The 26,806-nt window shown below is 52.8% G+C and overlaps 1 protein-coding gene across 1 annotated transcript in view; it reads right to left on the minus strand.

Annotated features, from left to right (window-relative positions):
* Window positions 1-255: 255 nt before the first annotated feature.
* The window catches only part of KCNK3 (potassium two pore domain channel subfamily K member 3), a 45,048-nt gene continuing 18,497 nt past the window's right edge, over window positions 256-26,806 (minus strand). Inside the window, exon 2 of the mRNA XM_017964485.4 lies at window positions 256-5,992. Coding sequence (XP_017819974.2) covers window positions 5,076-5,992 — 917 coding nt within the window. The 3' untranslated portion in view covers window positions 256-5,075. The remainder of the gene's footprint in view (window positions 5,993-26,806) is intronic.

Consider the following 26,806-nt stretch of genomic DNA (forward strand, 5'->3'; position numbering starts at 1 on the left):
GAGAATAACATATGTATTTTATGTTGTTGTGGTCTTCACTTACAGAAGGACTTGCAAGCTAAACTTCTTTTATAATTTAGTGTGGGGCGAGGAGGAAGGATCAGGCTTCTCCCTTCACCGGTGAGGTTTCGATAGATCAGCATTTCCCAAAGCCTGTGCTGTGACATACAGGACGTGGGGAGATGTCACGCAGACAGAGGCTCTGGTACTGAAATAGTTTGGGCGGTGCCAGGTTAAGCAGGGGTAAACAGCAGCTTTGCTGCGAGACTTTTCATAACCTTTATTAAGCTAAGATGCCTTGCACAGCTCCATGAGTGGGTGATATTGACAGAATTTTCTCAAATTCATTTGACCAACGAACCCCTTTTCCACGAGGCATACCATGGGACACGTTTTGGAAAGAATTGTCGTTACATCCCTCTTTCTCTCTTGGCCCCCGGAAACTTCTATTTCCATCTGATGCTCACCCCGAGTATCCAAATCAGCGGGGATCTGGGTATATTTATACCCCACCTCCACTCTGCTGTGCTGGTTTTCTATTTTTGTTTTGCTGTACATATATCTTTTAGTGCAGGATGCCTCAGATGCTGTGTAGCAATGAGGGGGGTGGGGATGGCATCATCTGGAGAGAAAGAGCCCACGCTGGAATCTCAGGCAGTTCTGAGATCTTAGGAGCTGTGAGCAGGGACATGGGTGCAGTTCCTCACTGCTCTGCCCAGCTGCCACAATGCTGATCATCCCTAGGGAGACTGGGATAAATGCAGCCCCTTAGGGGACCCCTTCAAGGTCTGTTTGTGAATTCTGTCCCAAGCAATGAAGAAAGGAGGGCAAGTGTCAGCACGTTTATGTCCTGTAAGCACTGCTTAAGAAAATGAGTCACCTTGAACTGATCACTGCCGACCTCAGAAACAAGTTATTTCTGCTGTTGTTGCATTTAGTGGTTCTAAGAAAGACAAAGGCAGGTGGGCCAAGGCTGTATGTCGCAGATTTTGAAGTGGTGGCCTTAGGAGTGGGTGAGCCAATGGCAGTGAAGCCCCCTGAGGGCTGCAGGCCAACAAGGAGCTGCCAGGAGCAATGTCACAGGAGGGCTGGCTGTGTCCTGCCTCTGGGGGCAGGGAGTGCAGGTGCCATCATTTCTTTCTTTGAACTCTGAACCCCCCTCAACGGATCCCTCTCTGTACCTTTCAACTGACCCACGTGGGTAAGGCGAGGGGTGGGGACTGGGAGAAAGTCTCCTTACCCCAACTCCCTTTATTTCTGCAGCATATTTCAATCTGCAGTTATTAAACCATTAGTGGGTAGAGACATCAATTCAGTGGGTCGTGACTAGCATTTTATAACATGAAATAGAATAGAAAGTATTAGAGTCATTGGCTGTAGCAGGGTTGCTAAGTATGATTTTGTGAAAGGTCGACAGATAGGTAGGCACGGAGCTAGATAGGTATGGAGCTGTGTGCTGTGGATGAAGTTTGGGGGTCACTGTAGTTGACCTGGGGAGCTGGCACCAGATGGGCAAGGTGGATCTGCTCTCAGGGTCTGTCTGGGCTCTGAGGCCCAGTCCCAAGCCTGAGGTGTCCCTCTAGACCCAGAGAATAACATACCCCAAAGAAAGGTGCTTGTGATGCACTCTCTTTCAAAGAGTCATGTTTTAGTCAATCAGGCCACTCAGCCAGGGGCCCCTCCTGCAGGAGAAGGGCATCCTTGCTCCTGGCTGACTGGGAGGCACCACTGTCAGCTGCAGTATGTCCAGGTGGACTCTGCAGGCTGTGTGAGGAGGGGGAGCACTGGAATAGGAGTCCCAGTTCTGGTTCCTAGCCCAGGTCTGCCACTTACTGCTGTGTCTCAGGGCAGGTGAGTTGTTCTCTGTGGGTATCAGTTACTCATGTACGGGGGGACAACAGGACCAGGTGATTTCTAATGTAGAACAGACTCTCTTAGTCTGTTCTAGCAGGACATTAAGAATATCTGGATCTTCTGGGAAATCCCAAAAGGGAAGCCAGTGTCACCCCAGGCTTCTCCCGAAGGCCCCTGGAGCAGGGTCCAGTGAGCCCACGGTGAGTCAGCTAGGTATGTTATTTTATTTTATTATTATTATTCTTTTAGACAGGGTCTTACTCTGTCACTCGGTCTGGAGTGAAGTGGTGCAATCTCAGCTCACTGCAACTCCCGCCTCCCGGGTTCAAGTGATTCTCGTGCATCAGCATCCTGAGTAGCCAAGTAGCAGGATCACAGACATGGGCCACCATGCTCAGCTAATTGTTGTGTTTTTTTGTAGAGATGGGGTTTTACCATGTTGGCCAGGCTAGTCTTGAACTCCTGACCTCAGATGATCCGCCCACCTCGGCCTCCCAAAGTGCTCGGATTTCAGGCGTGAGCCACAGCACCCGGCAGCTAAGTATGTTTGTAGACCCCGGCAGGGAAGTGGGTGGGAGATGGCCCCTCCCTGGCAGCAGCAAGGGCACACGATGACAGAGGCAGCTGGAGCCTGAGCCTGGTCTCCGTGGATAGCATTTATTAGGTGCCATACTCAGTGTGAAGACAGATAGGCAGGAAGAGCTGAGGGAGGCTGTGGCGGCCACTGCCTTTGGAGTCCAGGGGCTGCCTGGGGTAGGGGTGTGGGCGTGAGGGCACGTCACCCACACATATTGCATATTCTGTGGCAGTATGCCCAGGCATAAGGCATTGGGGAAGCAGAGAGGCTGCCTGCAGTGAAAGGGGGTAAGGGGGAAGCAACACTGGCCTTCCAGGTCCCTAGGAAAGACCCAGCAGAGACCGGACAGTCTGCCATGCTGTGCCCCATGGCCTTCTGTGCCCTTCCCCACCTTTTCTCCGCAGCTTTGGTTGTGGCTCCCTCGGAACTGACAGGACAGGACCCTTCGAGGGCAGGGTCACACACAGGACAGAGGCAGCCAGTGCTGCCCTCCCACCCCCAACATAAACATACAGGGCACCTGAGGTCCTGGGCCCTGCTTTCCTGGCACGTGGGCAGCCAGTTCCTTGACACCGAGATGGGACTCACAAGCTGGGTAGACTTCTTCCCCTCAAGGTTCCCCAGAGACTAGAGGACATGGCTGGGGAAGGGGGGGCCTGCGGCTGGCAACCCTGTGGGTGCTGCCTTCCAGCTTCCCTGAATGCCAGGGCTGGCCTTGGTCGGCAGTGTTAAGGAGCTGGCAGGGGGAACAGCATGGGAAGGCAGTGTTGTGGAAGGAAAGGCCCCTCATCCACCCCTTGATGCTGTCCTGGTCACTGTACCAGCTCCAGCTGTGGGGCCCCAACAGTGAACCTTGGGCATCACCTTCGGCAGCTGCATTCCATCTGGGTTTCTGGGTTGGTGGGCAGAGGGCACCTCTGGTCCAAATCCTGCCACCTGGGAAGGGTGTTTCCTGCTGCAGCCTCAGCTTATCATTAGGTACTTGGGACACAGGCACCAACAACGACAATGGTGCCAGGGGTGATGTCCCATAGGATATGCCAGCCAGCTTTCTTTGCAGCTCTGCCCAATTTCCAAAGTCCTAGAGCCCCAGATCTTGGCCCTTCTGCCATGGGATCCAGCCCTGGTTACCTCAGTCCTGTGAACTGCACTGTTCGTAAGCATGCAGCCCAGTGACAAAGGCCCCTGTGCTGCCTCAGGGGCCCATTCAGAGCCATTGCCTCCTGGCCAAGAAAAGAGGCTGAGCTGCAGCAGTCCCCTCTGCCCTGGGACTTCTAATTCAGGTTTAAGCCCTGGCTAGCCACACAATGCCAGGATGTACACTGCAGGAACTTTGCTTTCAAGAACAGGCCAAGCTGGAAGGAAAGAAAACCTCAGCTAGGAACAAGTAGGCTGGGCTCTTGTCTCCCTTTGCCTTTTTTTTTTGAGACAGGGTCTTGACCTGTCACCCAGGCTGGAGTACAGTGGATCAGGGCTCACTGCAGCCTCTCAAGTAGCTGGGACTCCCAGGCATGTGCCACCACACCTGGCTAATTTTTTATTTTTTTTGTAGAGATGGGGTTTCACCATATTGCCCGGGCTGGTCTTGAATTCTTGGGCTCAAGCAATTCTCCCACCTCAGCCTCCAAAGGTGTTGGGAATACAGGCGTGAGCCACTGCATGCAGCCCCCCACCCCTTTGCCTTTTGCTATCTGGTCACTTCACCTGTCCAGGCCTCAGTGTTCTCATCTGTAAAATGGGGGTTAGAACTCCTGCCTTCATGACCTAAGTAGGGTGTTGTGAGACTCAGAGGAATCAGTGGCAAGCACAGAGGCTAAAAATCACTCCACAAATGTAAGAGTTGGTAATTATTAGTGGCTGGGGATGGCGAAGTTTTCTGTTCCAGATTCTAAGGGCAGTGTCTGGAAGGCTGAAGTCCGACCTGCTATGAGAATCTGGCTGGAGGCCAGTTAACTTGAACCTCCAGTGTGACCATTCTGCAGACTGGCAAGCCTCCTGGCTCACCCCTCCTGCTGCCTGCCGGTCCTTTCTTTCTGTCCTGCTCTCTGGGGACTAGCTTTAGGGACTGCTGGGTTTCCACTTTCTCCATAACTGCAAAGCCATGCAAAACAACACGAAGGGAGTGGGAGGCTGGGAGACACAGCTGGGGACCGAGTAGGGGAGTGGGACTGAACGGGGTGACTTGGACAAAGACACACTGGCTTTTGGAACCAAGGAAAGGTGGGAGACCTAGCAGGACAGAGGTATAAATAGAGATGCAAACGTACACGGAACATGAATGAAGTCCCCTCCGGAGGTGGGGGTCTGGGTACCAGCAGGGTCTCTGAGGACTGGGAGCTTCTTAGATTTTCAAAGGGAAGGGAGGCTCCCAGCTTCTGTCTTCCCTCCCTGACTTCACCAAGTTTCACATTTCTCGGAATTTGCAGGGCTCGGACCCAGGGGTCCTCAGAGCCCGGCCTCCTGCCGGCTGGTGCAAGCAGGCACAGTCGGAGATGGGGGCGCTGGGGGAGAGTGGTGAGGGGATGTCGTGGGGGGTCCCACTGGGCAGAAGGCGGCGGGGGCAGTCTCCTGGCCGACAGCAGCAGGTCCGCCCGGCAGGGGTCCCCCGTTCGCACCCCCAGGCGCTCCAGGCCCCTCAGGGCGGTTACACCGAGCTCCTGCGCTTCATGAGGCCGCGGAAGGTGGACAGGCTGTGCAGGCCCGTAGACACCGAGCTGATGGCGGAGCGGGGCGCCCCGCTGCACAGGCAGCGTCGCGAGGGCGTGTCGCTGTAGCGGCCGCCCCCTCCTGGCGAAGAGTGGCTCTGCTCCACGCACGTGTCGGACGTGGAGAGGTCCCGCGGGATGATCATGGGGATGGAGTACTGCAGCTTCTCGCGGCTCTTGTACCACAGGCACGAGCACATGGACTGGAAGTGCAGCACCTCCGCGTAGACGTTGCGGAAGCCGCCGCTGCCCGCCGCCGCCATGGACGAGGCGGTATCCGTGGTGTGCGCGCTGCCGCCGCCGCCGCCGCCGCCGCCGCCACCACAGCCCGCCTGCCCGTTGCGCGTGAGCAGCGCGCGGTGCTCGGCGTCGCGCTTCTCGTCCTCGGCGTTCATGGTCATGAAGCGCAGCACCACTAGGTTGAGGAAGGCGCCGATGACCGTGAGGCCCGTGAGGATGTAGACGAAGCTGAAGGCCACGTACTGCGGCTGCGTCTGCAGGGCCTGGTCCTTTTGCAGCGCCACGTAGTCGCCGAAGCCGATGGTGGTGAGCGTGATGAAGCAGTAGTAGTAGGCCTGGAAGAAGGTCCAGTGCTCGTAGTGGGAGAAGGCGGCGGCGCCGATGCACAGCGTGCTGATGCACGAGAAGAAGCCGATGAGCACCATGTTGGCCATGGACACGTCGGCGCGCCGCATGCCCAGCCCCTTCTTGGCACGGTGCAGCAGGTACCTCACCAAGGTGTTGATGCGCTCGCCCAGGCTCTGGAACATGACGAGTGTGAGCGGGATGCCCAGCAGCGCGTAGAACATGCAGAACACCTTGCCGCCATCTGTGCTGGGCGCCGCGTGCCCGTAGCCTGAGGGAAGGCATGGCAGAGGAGAGAAAGCACATGCTATGGAGCTGCCCTTCCAGAAACTCTCCTCTCCCTCCTCCTTGCCCCGCCACCTAGCCACCCTGCGGGTCTGGGCCCACAATGATGGGTGCTCCTTGTCCCCATGCACTGGGCTTGGCCCTTGCTCATGCTTTCTACTGTACTCTTGTAACGCCTGCAGAAGGTATGTAGGAAGGAAGAGATAGGGAGGGCTAAGTGACCTCCAAGGTCACATGGCTTGGAAGCAGAGCAACCCGTGTTTGAACTTGAGTCTGTTTGACCTCAATGACTGGACTGTTTTGTATGCCTGGAGAAGGAGTGGCGTTGGTGCTACTGAGAACTCATCAAGAGGAACAGGGAGAGTGTAATGGCATAGGTCAGCTGGGAGAGCTGGATTCTAGCTCAGTGTCCTGGGCTGCCAGCATGCTCCTTGTCCTTTCCATGTCTCAGTTTCCTTGACTACAAGGGGAGGTGGTTGCCCTGAATGGGTTCTGACATCCTGTGATCCAGTGTACAGGAAGGGAGTCTGAGGTAGGGTGGCTTCTTGATGGTTTCCCTACTGCCAATCAAAGCTTATGGGGGGTTTGGTTGGCAACAGGGGCCCTCCAGTCTCCCGGGGGCAGCTGGCCCACTGTGCCAGGGGATAAAGGAGATTGCCTGCCCCTCCCTGCAACAGCTGGATGAATGAGTGCTCCAGGGTCCTCATCAGCCTCCAGTCAGAGGCCCTGGGGTCTTCCTCTGTGCTTCCTCTGTCCTCATGAGGAGGTGGCGTAACCCTTGGCAAAGCAGGAGCCCTGGTTGTCCTTCCAGATATCTTACTATCATCAGCCAGACAACCTCTCTGTGGCCCACCTCCACCCTGGCCTTCCCTGAGCCAGGATCAGGACAGAGGCAAAGCTTCCCTCTGCACCAGCCATCCAAAGGCCTAAGTTGAGAATTCTACCTGGCTACCTGGAGGGAGAATGGCCCTGGATGGGAAGTCATCCCTAGTGACAGGGCCCTAGTGGCTGTGTGACCTTGGGCAAATTACTCCCCCTCTCTGAGCATGTTTCTTCATTTGTAAAGTGTATTTACTGGTGCTGGCCTGCTTCTTTCATTGTTGAGATATTTACTAGGTTTATTAATAGAATCACAATAATAAAACAATGCTGACATTTTCCTCCTTTCTAAGCCTTATGAAATCTTAACCAAATGTTTCTTCTTCCATGCAGTCCTCCTGGATTACTCACAGCTAAAAGTGATCTCTGCCTTATTTGAGTGGCACTGAAAATGTTCAGCTTTTAACTCCAGGGCCAATATTTCCACCACCTTTTGTCCTCCAGGATCCCCAACTACAGAGGGCAAACGCTAGCTCGGGGGAAGGGGTGGCACTGATGGGCCTTGTCACATTGCTCTCTAGCTCTACTTCCACATTGCCAGCCAACCTATGGAGGCCCAGAATACGTTTGATGATTAAATTGCAGGGCAAGATATGTGTGACTCTGTTGTGGACTTGTGCGTTCTCTCTCTCTCTCTCTCTCTCTCTGTGTGTGTGTGTGTGTCTGTGAGAGAGAGAGATCTCTGAGCCTTAGTTTCTACATCTGTAAAATGGGTTAATAATGCACTTGCCTCACAGAGCTTTGGGAAGGAATAAGTAAGATGATGTGTGTATCACTTAGCCCAGAGCCTGGTACATATCAAGTGCTCAATAATGGCTCCCTGTGATTAATAATGAGTGAAGTGCCAGATTACTCTGATGTTTCCAAGTGAGCAGCCAGGCTTGGGGGCAGCTCAGTTCCAGTAAAGCTGGCACCTCTGTCAACCCAGGGCCATTCGGATCTTAAAGCTCAGGGAGCTCTGGGGACAGCTGCTTGGGCTGCCCTTAGAACCGGCTCCCCTGCCCGCCTCAACAGCGTCGGGCCAGTGACTGTGTCACTGTTTGCCAGTGACCCGGACAGCTGAGCTGTTGAGCCGCCGTGCTTGGGATGTCTGCGCCCCAGCAGGGTGAGAACAGATTGTGCCCGCCAGCTCGGCCATGGCAGCCAGACCACAACTCACCTCGACAGCTGGGCAGGCCCTGAGCCAGAGCTGCTTCTCACCCGGTCCTTCCCTGTCCCCCAGGCCAGCACTACTTGGTGGAGGGGGGAGGGCATGGCACCATGGATGGGGCTCAACAGGGAGTAGGGAGTGTGGACACAGCCCCAGCTTGACCACGTGATAGCTGTGTGACCTTGGGCAAATCCCTAGCCCTCTCTGGGCTTACTTGCCTCGCCTGCACTCTGCAGGTTTGAGCTAGAGCTATTAATTCCCACCCTTGCTGCCCATGAGAGCTGTCTGCAGGAGCACAGAAGAGACTGGGCGTGAGAGTTCTTTGGAAACTGTGGCTTGTGAGATGGAAGCAGTGGTGGTGGGATCTCACAGGGGAAGGGTGACCTGAGAGTGTGGGCCTTGGGATAGGGCCATCTCCGTGGGGTCAGGCAGCCACGTACCACTGCCAGGGGCCCTCACCCCCTCTCCGCCACCACTGCTCCCTTGTCCCGTGTTTGTCATAGCCTGTGGCTTCCCGGGGCCCAATGTCTCTTAGGAAAAGCCAGTGCCCGCCTATCTGGCAGCCTCACTGCTCACCGTGACTGTGCTCACAACCCCCCCCCTGCCCCCACCGCATCAAGCAGCCACACATCCCTTCCTTGCCCTTCTCTTGTTGTACCCTGCAGCCACCCCAGAGACCTGTCCTCACCCTACACCCAGCCAAACCAGCCCCTGCTACACAGTGCTTCCCACACTGCCTCGTGGCCCTCTTCCACCTCTCCTACCCCAGCCCGCAAGGACCTAGCTTCAGCTGCAAATGACAACCCCTTCCCAGGCTTAACCAGAGGCTCTTATCCCAGGCAGAGCCTCATGCCCCACCACAGCCACTGTCCTCTCTGGGGCAGCCATGGCCTAGATGTGCCTCCTCTTTGAAGGGCTCAATCTCACTTCCTACTGCAGGCTGAGGCTTAAGAATAAGGGTGTGTTTTTTTGTTGTTTTTTTTTTTTTTGTTTTTGGATGAAGTCTTGCTTTGCCCAGGCTGGAGTGCAATGGTGTGATCTTGGCTCACTGCAACCTCCGCCTCCCGAGTTCAAGCAATTCTCCTGCCTCAGCCTCCCAAGTAGCTGGGCCTACAGGCACGCGCCACCACACCCAGCTAATTTTTTATATTTTTAGTAGAGACAGGGTTCCACCATGTTAGCTGGGATGGTCTCGATCTCCTGACCTCGTGATCTGCCCGCCTTGGCCTCCCAAAGTGAGCCACCATGCCCGGCAAGAATAAGTTCTTACCCTTCAGATGTATTTTTAACTTAATTCTCAAAAACTTCTTACAAGATCACTATTATGACTGTCTCTATATTACAGTTGGGGTCAGGAAGTCCAGAGAGGCCTTGTGGGTTGGCCAAGGCCACTGAGCCTTTCTGACTCAGCATTCATTCCGGTACACGGGAGCCAATGCATCACCCAGAAAGGGCGATCAGGCAGGGAGGCCTTGGGAGGAGAGCATTTCACTTGGGCATCGGCCTCAGGCATTGCCCTGTGCTGGATGCAGCAGAGGTGGGAACAGAAAGGCCATGCTCAGGCAGACAGACATTTCTCCAAGTATCGGGCCTAAGGTGCCCTCCCCCCCACCCATCTCCTGTCCTATTGTCACTGGGTGAAAGGACAAGGGAGTGTGAGGACCTGCTGACGTGGGTGCCCAACTCGGAGGGGTGCCAGCTGGGTGGAGCCACTCCCAGGGGACCCTGGAGCTTCTGGGAAGTAAGTGGGAGTTTGGCAAGACCCATCTGGCTGCCAAGAGGCCTGCTGCCTGCCTGGTCCTTGCCCATGTCGGACTTGGCTTTACAAGGCAGGGGGCAAAAGATGTTCTCTATCTTCTCTTCTCTGTCCTGCCCTTTGAGTCTCTGGGTGAGGGCTGCATCTGTCCTTACGTGGCATCCATGCACACAGAGGCTTCTCGGCGGCTGACTCTCTGAGGACTCTCTTGCAGTACCTGCTGGACTCATCAGCCAGAGCATGTGTTCCGGCGAGGAGACTCCAGCCACTGCCTCTCAGAAAATGACTGGGACTGTCTACACCTCCTCTCCCAGCCTCCCTTCCCTGAATCCAGCATAGGTTTAAAGATTCTTAGAGCCAGAAATACCCTTATCCATCATTTGGTCCAGTCTTTGCACAGATGAGGAAATGGAGGCCCAGAGAAGGAAAGCAATCTGTTCAAGGTCACAAAGCTTGTGAATGGCAGAACCAGGACTACAACCAGGATACTTGGTTCCAAAACCAATGCTCTGTCCACCGCCCTGGCTCAGGTATGACCACAATTATGCCTTTTCATTCGACCATGGTCCTGCAGCTCCTATTTGGGAGCAACTCAGCTCAGACATGAGCCTGGGAACCTGGCTGGAGGCACAGAATCCACCTAAGGAAGCCAGGTGGCTAGACATAAAAATTAATTATTAGTGTAAATATTTTAGGATAGCAGGAAAACTGAGAGATCGGATGCAAACCCTGGACCACCTCAGTTCCTCTGTTTTCCTCCCAGAATCACCAAGGAGGTCAGAAGCTGGCTGAAGCTGTCTTCCAGGGTGATGTGGGGTGGGGATGGGGGTGTAGGAGTGGGGTTGGGTCTGGCCTTCCCTTTTACTGGTCTTTCTCTCCATGTAGTTTATTTCCTTCTAGTGGAAGCATAAGCAGCCACTCTGGGCCCTTGGTCATGGCTTTGGCTGGACTGGGCTTGGCTGCTTGTTCCCCACTGGCCTCCTATGCCTGCTAGCCTGCTAGCCTGACCTCCTACCCCTGGCCTAGCTGGCCACAGCCTTGGGCGGAGGAAAGAGCATGGGGCTAGGAGTCAGGAGACCTGGGGTCTGACCTGACCCTGTTCAAAGACAGCTTTGTGTCTTGGCAAGTTCCTTCTGGGCCTCAGGTTTCCTCATCTGTGACATCGAAGATGGGGCAAGAGATGAGGCTCCCACCTTTTCCCACTACCTTTTATTATTTTCACTGTTTACTCACCCATTCATAGAGTCAAAATTTTGAAAGATTTTATTTCTGCAGTTTGACGTGGTGATCAGTGCAGTGTGGATACTCTCTAGAGGAGGCACTGAATAATCATTGTTAGGGTCATAATTAATTTCTTTCTCCATGAAAATTAATTAAGAACACATCTGCCAGTCAGAACGTCTGATTAGCCTGAGAGAATCTTTGAGATGGAGTTAAGTTATTATATGTTTGAAATACTGAACCACAGGGAGAGGATCTCTGCAGTTTAGGGGAGTAGGGAAGATCACAGACTCTGAAGCCAAACAACTTTATCCTTGGCCACATTGCTTAATCCACCGTACCTCAGTTTTCTCATCTGTAAAATGGCAATAAGGAAGTACTCACTTCATAGACTTGGTGTGGGGACTTGATTGAGTAATTAGACTTAAGGTGCTTAGGAGATCAATAAACATTAATTGTTAATATGAATATTTTGGGGAGCACCAAGATTCGATCATCTTTAAAGTTCCCTTCAGTGCCAACATTCTGTGATCAGTGTTGACTCAAGTTGTTTTTCTGAAATGCCAGCTCCATGGAATGTTAACAACTGTTGGATGAGAAGAGCTGCTTGGTTCAATTAAACTGGAAAAATGCTGAATTTAACAGGAGTCACTGTCATTTGATTTGAGCATAGGCTTTCTTAGGGCTATGCATGTGTTCACGTGCAAGGTCATTCACGGTCAGGAAAAGGTGCCTGTCTTCCCGCTTCCTTGACCATAGGGCACTTTTCTCATAGCACACATCACCAAGCAAGTGTTCCTGGGAGCACCGTTTGCGAATTGCTCCCATGCAGCATCAGGAACCTCTAAGGTCCTTCCCCCAGGTCTCTGATGTTATGATTCTTTGATCTCCTTCTCTGGGTGGCCCAGCCCTTCTGTAGATTAGAAACTACAGCCCTTGGCAATGCCAGCTGTGCCTGTCTCCAGGCTGACCTAGTTATCTAATGTAAATAGGCAATGGCTGGGCTAATGTTTGTCCTGAGGGAAGATGGATGAGGGACCTGTGGCCTGAGGAGCCCAAAGGCCATGAACTCTGGGCTGATGCTGAAGTGCATGGGTGCATGGGTGACCTCAGTGTGTCTTGGGCCTGGTGTGGCCGCCAGAGAGGATGTGGGCTTGGTGGAGATAGAGGCAGCTCTGGGGGCTGCAAGAAACAGGGAGGCCCCTGAGGAAGGCCGGGCTCCCCTGCTGGATGGCAGAGGGCAGCTGGGCTCAGAGGGCACCTAGGGGAGGGCCCAGGAGGAACCAGCCCTTCAGGGGCCTGAGGCACAGACAGGGAGCCACCCCTCGGTGTGGGGATGGCAGCAGTGTGGAGCCAGGAAGTGGAACTGCAGGCTCCAAGTTGCCTAACTGGTGTGTTAAAGGAGATGAGGCAGAAGGAGCCTCTGCTGTGTGCCCAGGTCCTGGGGGAGGAGAGAGGAGGGAGGAGGGAGGCGCTGCAGCTTGGTGGAGATGGGAGGAGGGCGCAGGTGCTCTCCTTCATCCTGTGAGATGCAGCTCAGACACTGCCTTTCCCAAGAACCTTCTGGGAACCTTCTCTGGGCACTGGAGGGGCCCCTTTCGTCCCCCACTCCGTATTTGGGCACTGAGGTCTACAGAGGAGTCCTGCAAGGCTGGCTTGTCCTCTCAGTGTCCAGCACAGGCTAGGGTGGGGGCAGCTGCCCAGCAAGGGCTGCAGAACCCAGAGGCCCCATTTCTGAAGGACTTTGAGGTCTGGGATGGTGATGAGAAACTACCCCTTAGACACCCAGGATGAGGACGGGAGGTGGCCCTTGGCAGGAGGGCTTCGGGTGACTCATCACTCCTGCCCTCACTGTGGACCCTAGCCGCTTCAAAATGAGGTCAGCTGCAAGGCTTAGAAGAAATCCCCCTGCTCTGGGCCTGGCCAAGCCCCTAGTTAGGCCTGGGAACCACAGGGTTTCATGAGCTGGAGTGGGGGTAGGGCCAGTGTACAGAACAGGGTCTGGAGTTTGTTTCCCTTCAGGCCAGAACTCCTGGGAAGAACAGCTCTGAAGCAGAGCACCCATCTGCTTCTCCTGCTCTGCCCCTTCCTGAGGCCTCTCTTCCCATCGTCCCATCTCCTCTCCCAGCTCTTCTCCCAACTACCCCCAGCAGTTTATCTCCCTGACCCATCCTTTCTCCCAGACTCCCCACTCCTGGGCCCACTGCTCTCTCTTCTCTCACCTTGATCTGCCTCCCATCCATAGGTGGCCCTAGTTGCAGGCTCCCTGATTTGGGAGCCTCTGATATAGGACAAATCCTCAAAGGCCCCTCCCCCACCCTCCCCAGGCCTATGTGCGAGGCCGGGGAGCTCAGAGGGAGGGTGCTGGTGTCATGGAAAATCCCTGCAGCAGCCAAGGTCAGTGTTTGCAGACACAGCCTGGCCTAGAGCCAGGCCTGCCTCCCTGGCCAGCTCCCTCTGGCCCATCCCAGAGGCCGGCTTTGTGCAGGGGCCCTCAGAGGCATCCCAGGGCTGCTCTGGGTGCCTGGGGATAGGGACCTTAGGAGCGATCAGTCCTGGTGTGACAACTTACATAGTTCAACCCACTTTTTATTTTATTTTTTTGAGACGGAATCTCACTCTGTCGCCCAGTCTGGAGTGCAGTGGCGTGATCTTGGCTCACGGCAACCTCTGCCTCCCGGGTTCAAGCGATTCTTCTGCCTCAGCCTCTGAGTAGCTGGGACTACAGGTGTGCGCCACCATGCCCAGCTAATTTTTGCATTTTTAGTAGAGGCAGGGTTTCACTATATTGAACTCCTGACCTCGTAATTCACACCTCCCCTCGGCCTCCCAAAGTGCTGGGATTACAGGTGTGAGCCACTACACCCGGCCTCCACTCATTTTATAAATGGGTAAACTGAAGCTAAGAGAGGTGCAGGGACTAGCCCGAGGTCACAGCAGCTCAGTGACACAGCTGGGACTGGGATCCAGGGCCCTCATGTTGTCTTTTACTGCCCCATGCTGCAGACAGGAGCATCCTGAAGTCTGTTCTCATAGGCCAAGGAATAACAAAGGCTGCTTAAACACTTCTGTTATACAAGGGCTAGCCTGAGGTTGTGCTGGACTTGAGCTGGTGATGTGGCCAGGAGAAATAGACCTAGATGTTCTATTGATGAGATCCCTGACCTCAAAACACTTTCCATTTGTTATTGAATCAAATGAAACCTCTCAGTGGAAGCACTTTGAAAACTTCAGTGCCCCACATAAAGCAGAGGTTATTATTACACAAATTATTAAAATGCATGGCAAAAGTGGGGAATATTTTAGGAGGGATTTAAGATAGAGGCTGAAGGAGTGCTGGAGATAGGGAACTTTAGTTGGGGTATCAGGGAGGGCTTCATGGAGGAAGTGACATTTGCTCTGAGCTCTGAAGGGTAGATGGGAAACGCAGGGTTCTGATGAGTGGAGCTACTGAGGCAAGGATACAGTGTTAGGATGACACACGATGTGTTAAGGCCAGAGAAAATACACCTGCGTAGGACTGGTGGGTGTGCTCCCAAATGGGGATGGGTGGGGGCTGGCAGACTCTCTCAGAAAGGCAGCTGCATGATACACATCAAGAACCTTAGAACTGTGTCTGCCCGGTGGCCCTGCAGTGCCACTTCTAGGAATCTCTGCTCGGAAAATAACCAGAGATCAGAACAAAGATTTATGAACAAGGATGTTTATAGCAGCATTTTCATTGTGAAAAATTGTAAACAATCCAAATGTCCACCAATAGGTGGTTAAACATATTAAGGTGTATTTATGTGGTGGAATACTGTGCAGCCATTAAAGTGCCATTGTTGAGAAGTCTCCTGATTACGTAGAAAACTACCACATCATGTTAAGTTACAAGAGTAGGAGACAACGCTTTCTATACTGTGGGATCCCATGCTGACATGAAAATATGAAAGATGTGGCTGGGCACACCGTTCTTGCCTGTAAACCCACCATTTGGGGAGGCTCAGGCGGGAGGATTGCTTGAGCCTGGGAATTCAAGACCAACCTGGGCAACACAGTGAGACTCATGCATAGAAAAAAACAAAAAAATTAGCTAGGCATGGTGGCATGCAGGTGTAGTCCCAGCTACTGGAGACGCTGAGGTGGGAGGATCACTTGAGCCTGGGAGGTCGAGGCTGCAGTGAGCTGTGATTGCACCACTACACTCCAGCCTGGGTGACAGAGGGAGACCTGTTCCAAAAAAATAATGTATATACACATATACATTTTGTGTGTGTACACACACATATACAGCTGTAAGGAAATATTCTAAAGCTCACATGGCTTCTCCGGGAATAATGGGCTCATGATTAATTTTAATTTTCTTCTTATAAATTCTATACTACAAAAAACTATTACTTTTGTAAGTAGAAAATGTTGAATATTAGAAACCTAACAACATCACAAATGCTTTTGGTGTTCTTGGAGAAGGAAGTACAGTTGAAAAGTGAAGATTGGCAAGGTGGGAAGGGGCCGACATTTGAGGAGCTTTGAAGGGTGGGTTCAGGAACGAAGTCTTCATGTTAAGGCAATGAGGAGCCACATATGGCTCTTGAGGAGGGGAGGGCTGTGCTAAGAGAGAGATTGAGCTGAACGCCTGGCATCCCTGGGTGGGGGGTGGCTGTGGGAGATGGAGGCAGGAGGCTCCACTGGGGGCCTCTGCATGGTCTAGTTGTCAAGTGCTCAGGCCTGAGCTAGAGCAAAGCAGAGGATCCAAGAGTTCGGGCTGAGAGGAGGAGGTAGGGACGAGGGGCTGAGAAGGGAGAGGAGAGGAAGGGGTGAGGGGAGGTGAGTGGATGCATGGTGTGCGAGATGGCCTGCATTCTTGGGTGAAACCGTCAGCCTCATGAGGACAGGGGTTCTCGTCTCTTCTGTTTGCTAGTCAATCCCCCACACCTGGAAGGAGGCTTGGCACGGAGCTGCTGCTTCATCAATTTCTGTTGAATGAATGACTTAGGGAGAGGGAGGCATCAGAGATGAGCCTGAGGTTTGAACAGAATGGAGACACAGGGGATAAGCAGAGAGTGAGGCCTAAGGGGGGCAGTGGCACATCACCAGCCAGTGATCCTGGGGGTCCTGGGCAAGGCCCTGACTGGGGCCAGTGGGGCCTGTTTTAAGCTAGCCACTAAGCCAGTTGCCATGGCCCAGGCCTGTGGCCTGTCTGCGTCCTCATGACCAGCTGGACAGGGCATCTGTGAGCCCAGAACTTCTAACAGATTGGATCTGGTGGGGTTTTAATTAAACGAATCCACCAGGAACAGCCTGGCATTGCGCAAGGAATTCCACAGCACAATTTAAAGTGGACTTGGCCCTCTCTGCGGATGGCTGAGGTGCCAGTTCTCCCCCACATGCTTTTTTCAAGGCCCTGTCCATGACACTGGCATCTGGCTGGCCTGAGTCTTACACACTTCCACTCCCTGGCTTTCCTGTTGAGCCCATTGAGGAGAAGCCGGGTGTGTTGACATCTCCTTGCCACAATCCCCAAAAGGGAATGAATTGCTCCCAGCTGGAAGCCCTGTTGGGTCTGAGGAGCGGCAGAGGCCAGCCTAGGTGTGGGCCCAGAGCCTGGCTGCCTGAAATCTCACCTTGTGGGCAGTGTTTCGGGAGCAAGGCAGGGTCTAGAGGGTGATGGTGCATAGGAATTACAAAGCACTAGGAGTCAGGAGGCCTGGCTCCATCCTAGCTCTGCTATTACCTTGCTGTAGGACAGGGGTCAGTGAATTGTTTCCTATAAAGAGCCAGATAGTAAATATTTTAGGCTTTATGAATCTATGGTCTCTTGCAACTACTTGACTCTGCCATAGAACCAAGAAAGCAGCCATGGATACTATATGGGATTGGCATGGCAAATTAAGTGTTCCAATAAAACTTTATTGACAGCAACAGGTGGTGGGCCAGATTCAGCCCATAGATCCTAGTTTGCTAAGCCTACTGCAGGGTACTTGTTAAGGCACACCACCTCCTTGAGACTTATATGAGTCAGTTTTCTTAACTTCAAAAGAGAAGTTAGATTAGAAGATCCCTAATGTCGACTATAAATCGTTCTACTGTAAGGACACATGTACACGAATGTTCATTGCAGCACTGTTTACAATAGCAAAGACCTGGAATCAACCCAAATGCCCATTGATAATAGACTGGATTGGAAAAATGTGGCACATATACACCATGGAATATTATGCAGCAGTCAGAAATGATGAGTTTGGGTCGTTTGTAGGGACATGGATGAATCTGGAGAACATCATCCTCAGCAAACTGACACAAGAACAGAAAATGAAACACCGCATATTCTCACTCATAGGTGGGTGATGAAAAATGAGAACACATGGACACAGAAAGGGGAGTACTAAACACTGGGGTCTTTTGGGGGGAAAAGGGGAGGACCAGTGGGAGGGGTGGTGTGGAGGGATAGCCTGGGGAGAAATGCCAAATGTGGGTGAAGGGGAGAAGAAAAGCAAAGCACACTGCCATGTGTGTACCTACGCAACTGTCTTGCATGCTCTGCTCATGTACCCCAAAACCTATAATCCAATAAAAAATTAAAAAAAAAAAAAAAGAAGATCCCTAATGTCTCTTCCTCCCTGAAAAGCTATATTTTATCATTGAGTAAATTACTACTTCCTCCTGTTCCATGTACCATGCAGAGGCCCCGAGGAGAGGGGTACATTTTGAGCAGCATCTGGTGCCTCAACCTGGCTGTGGGTATGGTATCAGCAGCTCTTAGGGAAGCCTCATTTCCACATCTCTGGACACTGCTGGTGCTCTTTGTTCTCCCTGTTGGGCTTCTACTCCTCCGTCCAAGCCCATTTCAAAAGTCACCCCCTCTCTGAAGCCTTCCTTGATCCCACCCACCTAAACAAATCAGTGCTCTGGGCCCTTCGTTCATTACTCATCATACTTCACACATTCCTCCACTCAACCAGCAGATGCTTTTGAATCCTTAATAGGTGCTGTGCTCCAAGTTCCGGAATAATAATTCCTTGTATTTCATTTGCCCAGGACTTTATCATTTACAAAGCAATCTCTGTCCATTCTATTGTTTGAGCATGCATTGCTATCCTATAAAGGAGGTGTTATTGTTATTCTTATTTTACAGATGTGGAACTTGAGGCTCAGAGAGACAGTGTTTTATCTCAGGCCACAAATGCTAGAATCAAACTTGACATTCAAAAGCAGTTTTTTCTGCTGCACTTGGCTGCCCCAGGACTCTTCACACCAAGATGGAAGTCAGAAGACCTGGGGTGTGATTCTAGTTGTGCTGCTGTGTGATCCCAGGCAAGACGCTGCCCTCTCTGGGTCTTGAGTGCTTCTTTTGGGAAATGAAGAAATTAGAAGATGTTCTTGAGGCCCTTCAGTATTATAGGATTGTGGGCTTTCAAAGGGCCATGATCTCTCCCCCACAAACAGTGGAGATAGCAGTAGTCTCAGTCAGACAAAGGCCAATGGGAATGTCAGCTGCCTCAAGCAATGACACTGGGCATTTGGGTGTATGTCAGCCCCACAGTCCTGGTGGGCACTGATCAGATGCTGTGGAGAGAGTGAGGGCCTGGCCAGCCCAGCTCTGATTGTAACATTCCCCAGCTGAAGAGGAGGGGAAGCTGTTTGTTTGCAGTCCAATGCTCTACCCCTGAGCTATACCCACTCCTTAAGGTAGAGATCCTACTTTCAAAATGTTTACAGAACTAGGGAGATGAATATGGACAAGATGTAAAGAACTATTTTAAGAAGAATAAAATGTGATTTATGAACAAAGCATATATACTGTGTGTGTGTGTGTGTGTGTGTGTGTGTGTGTGCCAACAAAGAGGCAGTTAGGAGGATTGCACAGGGAGGTATCATTAGAACAAAGCCTTAGCAGGTGAGAAGGCTATAAAGACATTTAGAATATGGAAGACTTTTGACAGTGGGAACAAAGGCATAATGACAAAAGTCAAGGGCATATTTTGGCCTGGAGTGGTGTGTGTGGCTTGAGAGTGGGCAAGAAGAAAACCGCCTCTGTAACAGGAAAGTAGACAGAGGCATGACATTGAGAGCTTTGTCAGCACGCTAAATGTAGTGAACAAGAGCTAATAAAATAAAGTAATGTTAAAAAAAAAAAAGAGGAGGGACAGACAGAGCCAGGTGGAAAATCTCCCACCCATCCCATACAGCTTCCTGACCCTCGGGGGCACATAGAGTCAGGGAGGGGATGGCCACATGTCCCTGCTTGAGTCTCCCATGCCAAGACAAGCCAGAGCATTTGGGAGTCTTGTTGGTCCCAGCTTCTCCCCTGCTCCCTGTCACTCATCTCACGCTGGAGACCAGGTTCCCGGAGGCTTGAGCCTTTGCTTTCTTTCATTGGTTTAGCTGTTGCTGCTCTTTATTTTGGGTCTCATTTTGTCCTTTGAGTCTGGGCGCAGGGGCTGTGGAGGGCAGAGGTCCTGCCTTGTGCTTTTCAGTGGCTCTGTGCCTGGCACACAGCAGCTGATGGTGGTGGTGGTAACAGCAGCAGCAGCAGTAGTGATAATAACAAAACTCGCATTTATGAAGCACTTTATGCCAGACACTATACACACCGTACACTGTACTAAGTGCTTGCTGCATATTATTTTTAGTCTTCACAGAAATGTTAGTTGAGTATTATGTCCATTTTGCAGGTGAGAAGACTGAGGCACAGACAGTTTCCATGATTTATTCAAGCCCATACAGCTAGTGAATGTCTGAGCCAGGGGACAAGATCAGGACTGTCACCTTGTCCAGTCTAATGTTAGTTGAATGGATGCTGAATTCTGGAAGGCAGGTGCCCTGGTTTTCCAGCTAAGGAGACTGGGCTGAGTGAGTGGCTGGTGATTTGGACAAAGCCACACAGGTATGCAGCCTCCAGGGCCTCTAGGCTGGGGCCCAGGGATCAGGGTCCATGGGCCATCTGAGTGGGATCTTGATGCATTCCTCCTTTTTTCGTTTTTTTGAGATGGAGCCTCACTCTATCACTCAGGCTGGGGTGCAGTGGCATGATCTCAGCTCACTGCAACCTCTACCTCCCAGGTTCAAGTGATTCTCCTGCTTCAGCCTCCTGAGTAGCTGGGACTACAGGTGCATACCACCAGTCCTGGCTAATTTTTGTATTTTTAGTGGAGATGGGGTTTCGCCATGTTGGCCAGGCTGGTCTTGAACTCCTGACCTCAAATGATCTGCTAGCCCTGGCCTCCCAAAGTGCTGGGATTACAGGCATAAGCCACTGCCCCCTGCCTGTGTGCTTCCTCTTAAGGTTGTTCTGGACAGTGACGGCCTGGGGAGGGCAGGCAGGTTGGTGCTCTCTCCAGCTTGGCCTCCTGCTCCTTCCTGCCCAACCCCTCCCCAGTAGCATCCACTGGCCTGAGCCACATGTCAGGAGGCCATAGGCCAAGGCTGGCTACAGGCTGTGGGGGCTCATGGCCAGCCCTGGAAGAAGACACCCTGCCTCTGGCAGAGGGAGCTGTGGTACCTGGGGAGGCTGAGCGGGAAGCAGGGTCCCCAGGGAGGCTGCAGCACTTACTTGGCCGGTCTCAAGAATTTCGTTTGGAAAATCAGCAAGGCGAAAATGGCTTTATTCCCTCTTAGCTTGTCTTAATTAATTAATTGAGCAAACATTTCTTAAGCACCTACTACTCTGTGCCAGGCACCAGGCTAAGCGCAGGAGAGGATGCAAAGACAGTCCAGCTGGATCTTGCCCTCTGGGAACAGAGACTTGTTGAGAAAGGAAGGAGGTCTTTGCACTAACTGTGGAAATCTGAAACTGCTCTAAAACAATTGCCAGCAGGTAGGTGGGACATGGCTCTAAGTAAAGCTTTGCCCCAGGATATGCCAGGTCTATGCAAGAGGGGCCCATTGGGTGAAGGCAGGACCCAGGGACTTGGAAAGGGCGTCAGAAGGCCAGGGAGTCTTGCCAGCGCTCCTGCGGCAGGGAGCATGGCATTTTCTGCTTCTCACAGCCTCCAAAAATGACCCTGGACACCTGGAAACGTTCAGGGTCGGTGTGAACACCTGGCTGGTGAGCAGAGCTGCTTGACGCTGGTTGTCACTGCATATTGGATCAAGGTCAGTGTCGGAGGCCACGCCCTCTTTTTTCCTCCTTCCTTCTTTGTTTTCTGGTTTGTTTGCAATTTACTATTTTTTAAAACCAACTTCTTATTTTAGAAGAGTTTTAGATTTACAGAGTTAGAGCAAAGACCTCCCTTCCTTTCTCAACACTCAGCACTTCTCCTACGTTGATGCACTGCTGGCTGCTGTTCCTCCCCCTGCACCTTGCCTTCCCCCAGAAAGCCTCCTTCCTGCTGTGGCCCCAGGAGCCTCCTCTGCTCTCCCCACGTGACACCCATCTCTGCCACTCAGTGGGCCTCTCTTGGCAGGCACTGGCTGGCCTATTTACCCATCTCCTTATGCACAGCGGTGCCTCTATGAGCAAAGCTCCTTTTAGTCAAGTCTGCCTACACAGCATGGGGGATGAGGGCTGGCTCACACGGAGGGGTGCTGGGCACTGGACAAGCCTTTTGGGAGGTGGTCAGGACTCAGGCCTGGACCCCTGGGTGGGTGCTCTCCTCCTGGCCTCCCCTCTGTACAGCTGAGTCTGGGGCTGCAGGTGGGAATGCAGAGGATGGCGTGTAGGAAGTAAGGGTGAGAAAGGGAGGCATTCACATGCCAGAGCAGAGCCTGTGCTATGGGAGCCTCTGTGAACAGTGGCAACGGTGGCAGGAACCTGGACGCCCTCACGCTTCTTATCCCTATTGTCCCCCATGACTCTCAAGGTGGCCATGATTTGCTCCTTTTTGATGGAGAAACTAAGGCTCAGGAAGGCTAGACACTGCTGGCTCAAAGTCGCACAGATAAAAGTTGGCAAAGGTAGGATTCAACCTTGTCTGACCCCCTTAGATCTCCCCAGGACCACTCCCTTTGTCAAAGTGCATAGAAATCACGTCCAACAGGCCAACATCCCAAGACCGCTGTACGCCGCTCAAGGCAGAACCTGGTCTTGCGGTCTCGGTGCCCCGAGTATAGCAGGTGCTCTAACTCTGTGAGGGTGAAGGAGGCCTTCCTAGCTAAAGACCCTCTCTCCTGAGCCCTGCCCGACCCTGCTTTCTGGAGGTGGATGCACCCTGAGTTTGGGTAGCCATGGCTTTCTGTCCTAGGGATGCATCAGTGTGGCCCTGAGCCAGACAGAGCAGGAGGTGAGAGAGGGAAGCTGGAGTGCAGGGGTCAGGGCCCGAGGGAGGCTGCCTATGGTGGGCATGGTTGGGGGCCTGCCCACTTCTACCTCTTTGGAACTGTCCATCCTATAACAACCCTAGTCAAGAGGGGATCAAGGCAGCCCCTTTGTACCATGTCACCTTGGCACCAGAGCAGATTAGACCAGGGTTGGACACTGGGGCTGAGAGGACTGGGCTGGACTGAGCAATTCTTGGGCCCCAGGAATTGTGATGAGGGGCTGAGGGGCTGGGTCAGCTGTACAGGGCTGAGCTGCAGGGTTAGAAAGAGGTGAATCTGGCTGGGTGTGGTGGCTTGCACCTGTAATCTCAGAACTTTGGGAGGCCAAGGTGGGTGGATCACGAGGTCAGGAGTTCAAGACCAGCCTGGCCAACATGGCAAAACCCTGCCTTTACTAAAAATACAAAAAAAATTAGCCAGGCATTGTGGTGGGTGCCTGTAATCCCAGCTACTCTGGAGGCTAAGGCGGAGAAGTGCTTGAACCTAGGAGGTGGAGGTTGCAGTGAGCCGAGATTGTGCCACTGCACTCCAGCCTGGGTAACTGACTGAGACCTTGTCTCAAATAAAAAAAAAAAAAAAAAAAAAAAAGAAAGAGGTGAGTCCTAGCTGGGACCAGGGTGAGCCAAAGCCACATGCAAGTCAGTTACAGGGGAAGAGAAGCCCAAGAATGGTGGAGCAAGGCAGAGACAGGAACGACACAGCCTGAGGGATGGGAGGGAGAGGGCTGGGCTTTGGCCTGCTGGCCTTTGACATTGGCTGTGTGGCACTGTTTCCCTTGAGAAGTCCCCTTTACTTACTCTGGTCCAAAGGGGCACTGTGCCCTGTCTATGCCCCAGCCACTCTAGACAGAGGGTCCTAGTTCCCAAGCACTGTGTCCCAGGGGTCCCCAGCATAGTGAGCAGTGCAGGCCCATTCCTGTTGAATTCCTGTGGCTCACTGGGTGAGGTGGTGTCCATTCAACAGTCGGGGACACCGAGGCATGGGGAGATTGGGTGTGTTGCCCACAGTTGGAACTCCTGAGCTGGACCTGGGACCTCAGCCTCTTGCTTCCAGACCTGCTGCTTCTCTCCCTACCCACACTGCCTCGCTGAGTGCATCTCTTGCTAGGTGGCTAGGTGACCCTGGGGTTAGAAGACAGCATGTAAAATAGTGTCCAGTACAAGGCCTGGCATCTGGAGGGTTTTGCAAAGTAGGAGCTGTTATTAACACATACATGTTTCTTTCTTTTTCTTTTTTATTTGAGATGGAATTTTGTGCTGTTTCCCAGTCTGGGTTCAAGCGATTCTCCTGCCTCAGCCTCCTGAGTAGCTAGGATTACAGGTGCGCCACTACGTCCAGCTAATTTTTGTATTAGTAGAGATGGGGTTTCACCATATTGGCCAGGCTGGTCTCAAACTCCTGACATCAAGCGATCCACCCACCTTGGCCTTCCAAAGTGCTGGGATTACAGGCGTGAGCCACTGCGCCCAGCTCCACTCACCTATTTTTTTTCTTTTTCAGATGGATTCTCACTCTCTTACCCAGTCTGGTGGTGCGATCTCAGCTCACTGCAACCTCTGCCTCTGGGTTCAAGCAATTCTCCTGCCTCAGCCTCCTGAGTAGTTGGGATTACAGGCATGTACCACCACACCTGGCTATTTTTTTTGTATTTTTTAGTAGAGATGGGGTTTCACCATGTTGGCCAGGCTGGTCTTGAACTCCTGACCTCAAGTGATATGCCCACTTTGGTCTCCCAAAGTGCCGGGATTATGGGCGTGAGCACCGTGTCCAGACCGCATACATGTTTCTAAGACCAGCTCTGTGCTGCCATTCACTACTCAGAAACCTTCCTTAGTTTCCTGAGTCCACACAATACAGTCTGGGGTTTCCTGGCCAGCAAGTGGACTCTCCATCCACCACCTGATCCCGCACTACTGGCCTGCCCTCTCCTGACTCCCTCACCATTTCTGGTCCCATCTGTCCCCGCCTCCACTCTGAGCACTTCTACATGGAGTGGCCGCTGCCCTGACTTCTCTCCCTCATCTCTTCTGGGCTCCATGGAAAGCCCCAGGGCTGCCTCCTCCTTGCTGTCTCCCCGGGGAATGGCATCTTCTTCTGCCCTTACCTCCATCTGCCAGGTATTAGGTTTTGCATGGAGATGGCCCCTCTCCGGCTGCTCTGCCTTGCCCAGTACCCACAGTGGAAAACTAGCAGCTGTATGAAGAGCTAGTCTTGATGAATGAGTTGGGTGTGGTGGAGGGAGCTTGGGGCATGTGTGGCCCCATCTCCATCTTCTGTTCCTCACTCTCCTTTCTGGTCATGGCCCAGACAGCTCTGGGCTGGCAGGGAATTTGGAAGCAGATGCCAGGAGATGTGAAAGGAGGCTTTTCTTAGGCTCTGCACCCTCCCCAGGGCTCAGGAGCTCAGATGGTGTAGGTTGGCAGAGTGCCCAGGAAGAGAGGGACTCCAGGCAACAGGGACTTCAGCCTGGAGGCAGCTGCTAGGACCTTCTCTCCCTCAGAGCCAGCCTGCAGACATGGGGTCCTCACCCCCAACATTCACATGTGTGTGTGCAGTCCTACACACACATACACACAAACACACAGTACAACACCCAGCCTCTCCCCCACTGTGGCCTCTGGGCTACCATCCAGATAGGTTACAGGATGGAGAGACCCAGGGAAGGGGGACTTCTGCACCTCAACAAAGGAGAGGGAGCACCCCACAGGACCTGGTCTGCTGTTCCCACAAGCACCAGGCCCTTAGGGATCTAAAGAAGCCCCTGAATTCAGCCTCCCCTTCTCTCCAACCAAGGGGACACAGACTCTTCTGGGAGGCGATTCCACCACTCTCCATAGAAACACACTCTCAACCCTGCATCCTATCAGAAATGCTCTTTCTGCAGAATGAAGTGAACAAGGCTTCAGCTGCTTGACTCAGTCTATCCTCTGGGGAGACAGAAAACAGCTGTCCTCATCCTTGGGGACACTGCCCTTTACACGAAGACAGGGAGGCAGCTGCCCACCCCAGCCTGTTTCTGAGACCTGACTCGCCCCAGGCTTGCTGCTCTCTTCTGACCTCTGATTTTCCAGCCTCTCCAGTGGCTTTGGCCACCCTGAAGTCTCCAGCTTCTCTGTTTGCACCCACTGTTCACAGTGCAGAATCAGCAAGAGATCAGCCAGCATAGGGTATAAGAGGAGAGTGATTTCCTGGTTCCTGTGGTCTATAGAGGCTGCCTGTTTATGCACTTGTGTCCTGAGCTTGCTTTTTATGGTGCCAAGAGCTCTAAGCTGAGCAGCCTCCCCAGCACCCAGGCAGTGTCCCCAGGACCCAGCTCCCCCCAGCTGCTGCTTACAGTGCTACCCTGCTCCCCTCCCCCTAGCCTCAATATGGAATCTGGGCAAGCTGGCTTTCCCTGCAATTGACTTTTTATTCAAATGATTAAATACCGCTGTCACTGATCCTCCTCTCCAATTCAAAACAATACTAGCTAACATTTATAGAGTGCTTACTACGTGCCAGGCACTGCTCTAAGCCAGCTAATATACGTTCGTTGTATAATCTTCAAAGGACACTATTTGTAGGTATTATTATTATCCCCATTCGAAGATGCAGGAACGGAGCCACAGAGAGGTCAAGTCATTGCTCAAGATCATATAGCAAGTAAAAGCAGAGCTAGTCTCTCCCTTATACTGTCTCCCCTATACTGGCTCCCTTCACCCCAGGCAGCCTGGATTAGGGTTCATCCAGACAGAAAATATGGAGGGCAGGTCTCAGGGCAGGTGGGAAAGGGAGAAATGGGAGAGGAGCCTTCCAGACTGCGAGTCACTCTGCTCGGGAGAAAGATGTGCCTTGGAGGGGACTTCGTGAGAGAGTGCAGGGCGGCATGCTTGTACGGGAGTTCATCACGCTGTTCCTTGATGTCTGAGCACCGATTCAGTTTATTGCACACATCAGAGAGTTTTGACGGTGTGAAAGGCAATGTCACTTTCACTCATCCCACTGAGAAATGAGGAGGCGATGCTGAGACAGGTGAGGTGACTCGGTAAAGGTCAGGCAACACGTGTCTCAGCGGCATGACGGAGACCTGGGCATTTCCCAGGGGTCTTCCCCAGGGGTCTTCCACTGCTGGCCTACCTGCTTACCCCAGGCTGGACCCTGGGCTTCAGAGCAGCAAGAATCCCCCTGGAGCCAGCCAGTGAGGGGCCGGGTAGCTCCGGCTCTCCGGGCAGGACCATGAGGGAGGGGGCACATCTTGCCCTGCTCCATTCCTGGCCCAAATTGGCACAGGCACCTGGGAAGGGCAACCGGCCAGCCACGTGCCAGTGTTACTTTAAAAATAAACCAGGGGAGAATGAGACAAAAATAACCCTGGGGATATGTGGGGAGCTAATTACTACTGCAGCCCCCTGTCAAGCTTTGGGGAGAGTGGTTGGGCCTCCGTGGTGTCTGGGTGTTGGTTCTGCTCTACTCATCTCTTCCAGTTGGGAATAGGCTTCCAGCCCCTCCCAGAGCAGCTAGGGGTTAGCAAGGCCTCAGAATCCCAAGGGTCAGAGCTGGAGGCTGCTCTGGGA

Source organism: Callithrix jacchus, chromosome 14 (assembly GCF_049354715.1).
Source record: "Callithrix jacchus isolate 240 chromosome 14, calJac240_pri, whole genome shotgun sequence".
Taxonomy (NCBI): Eukaryota; Metazoa; Chordata; class Mammalia; order Primates; family Cebidae; genus Callithrix; species Callithrix jacchus.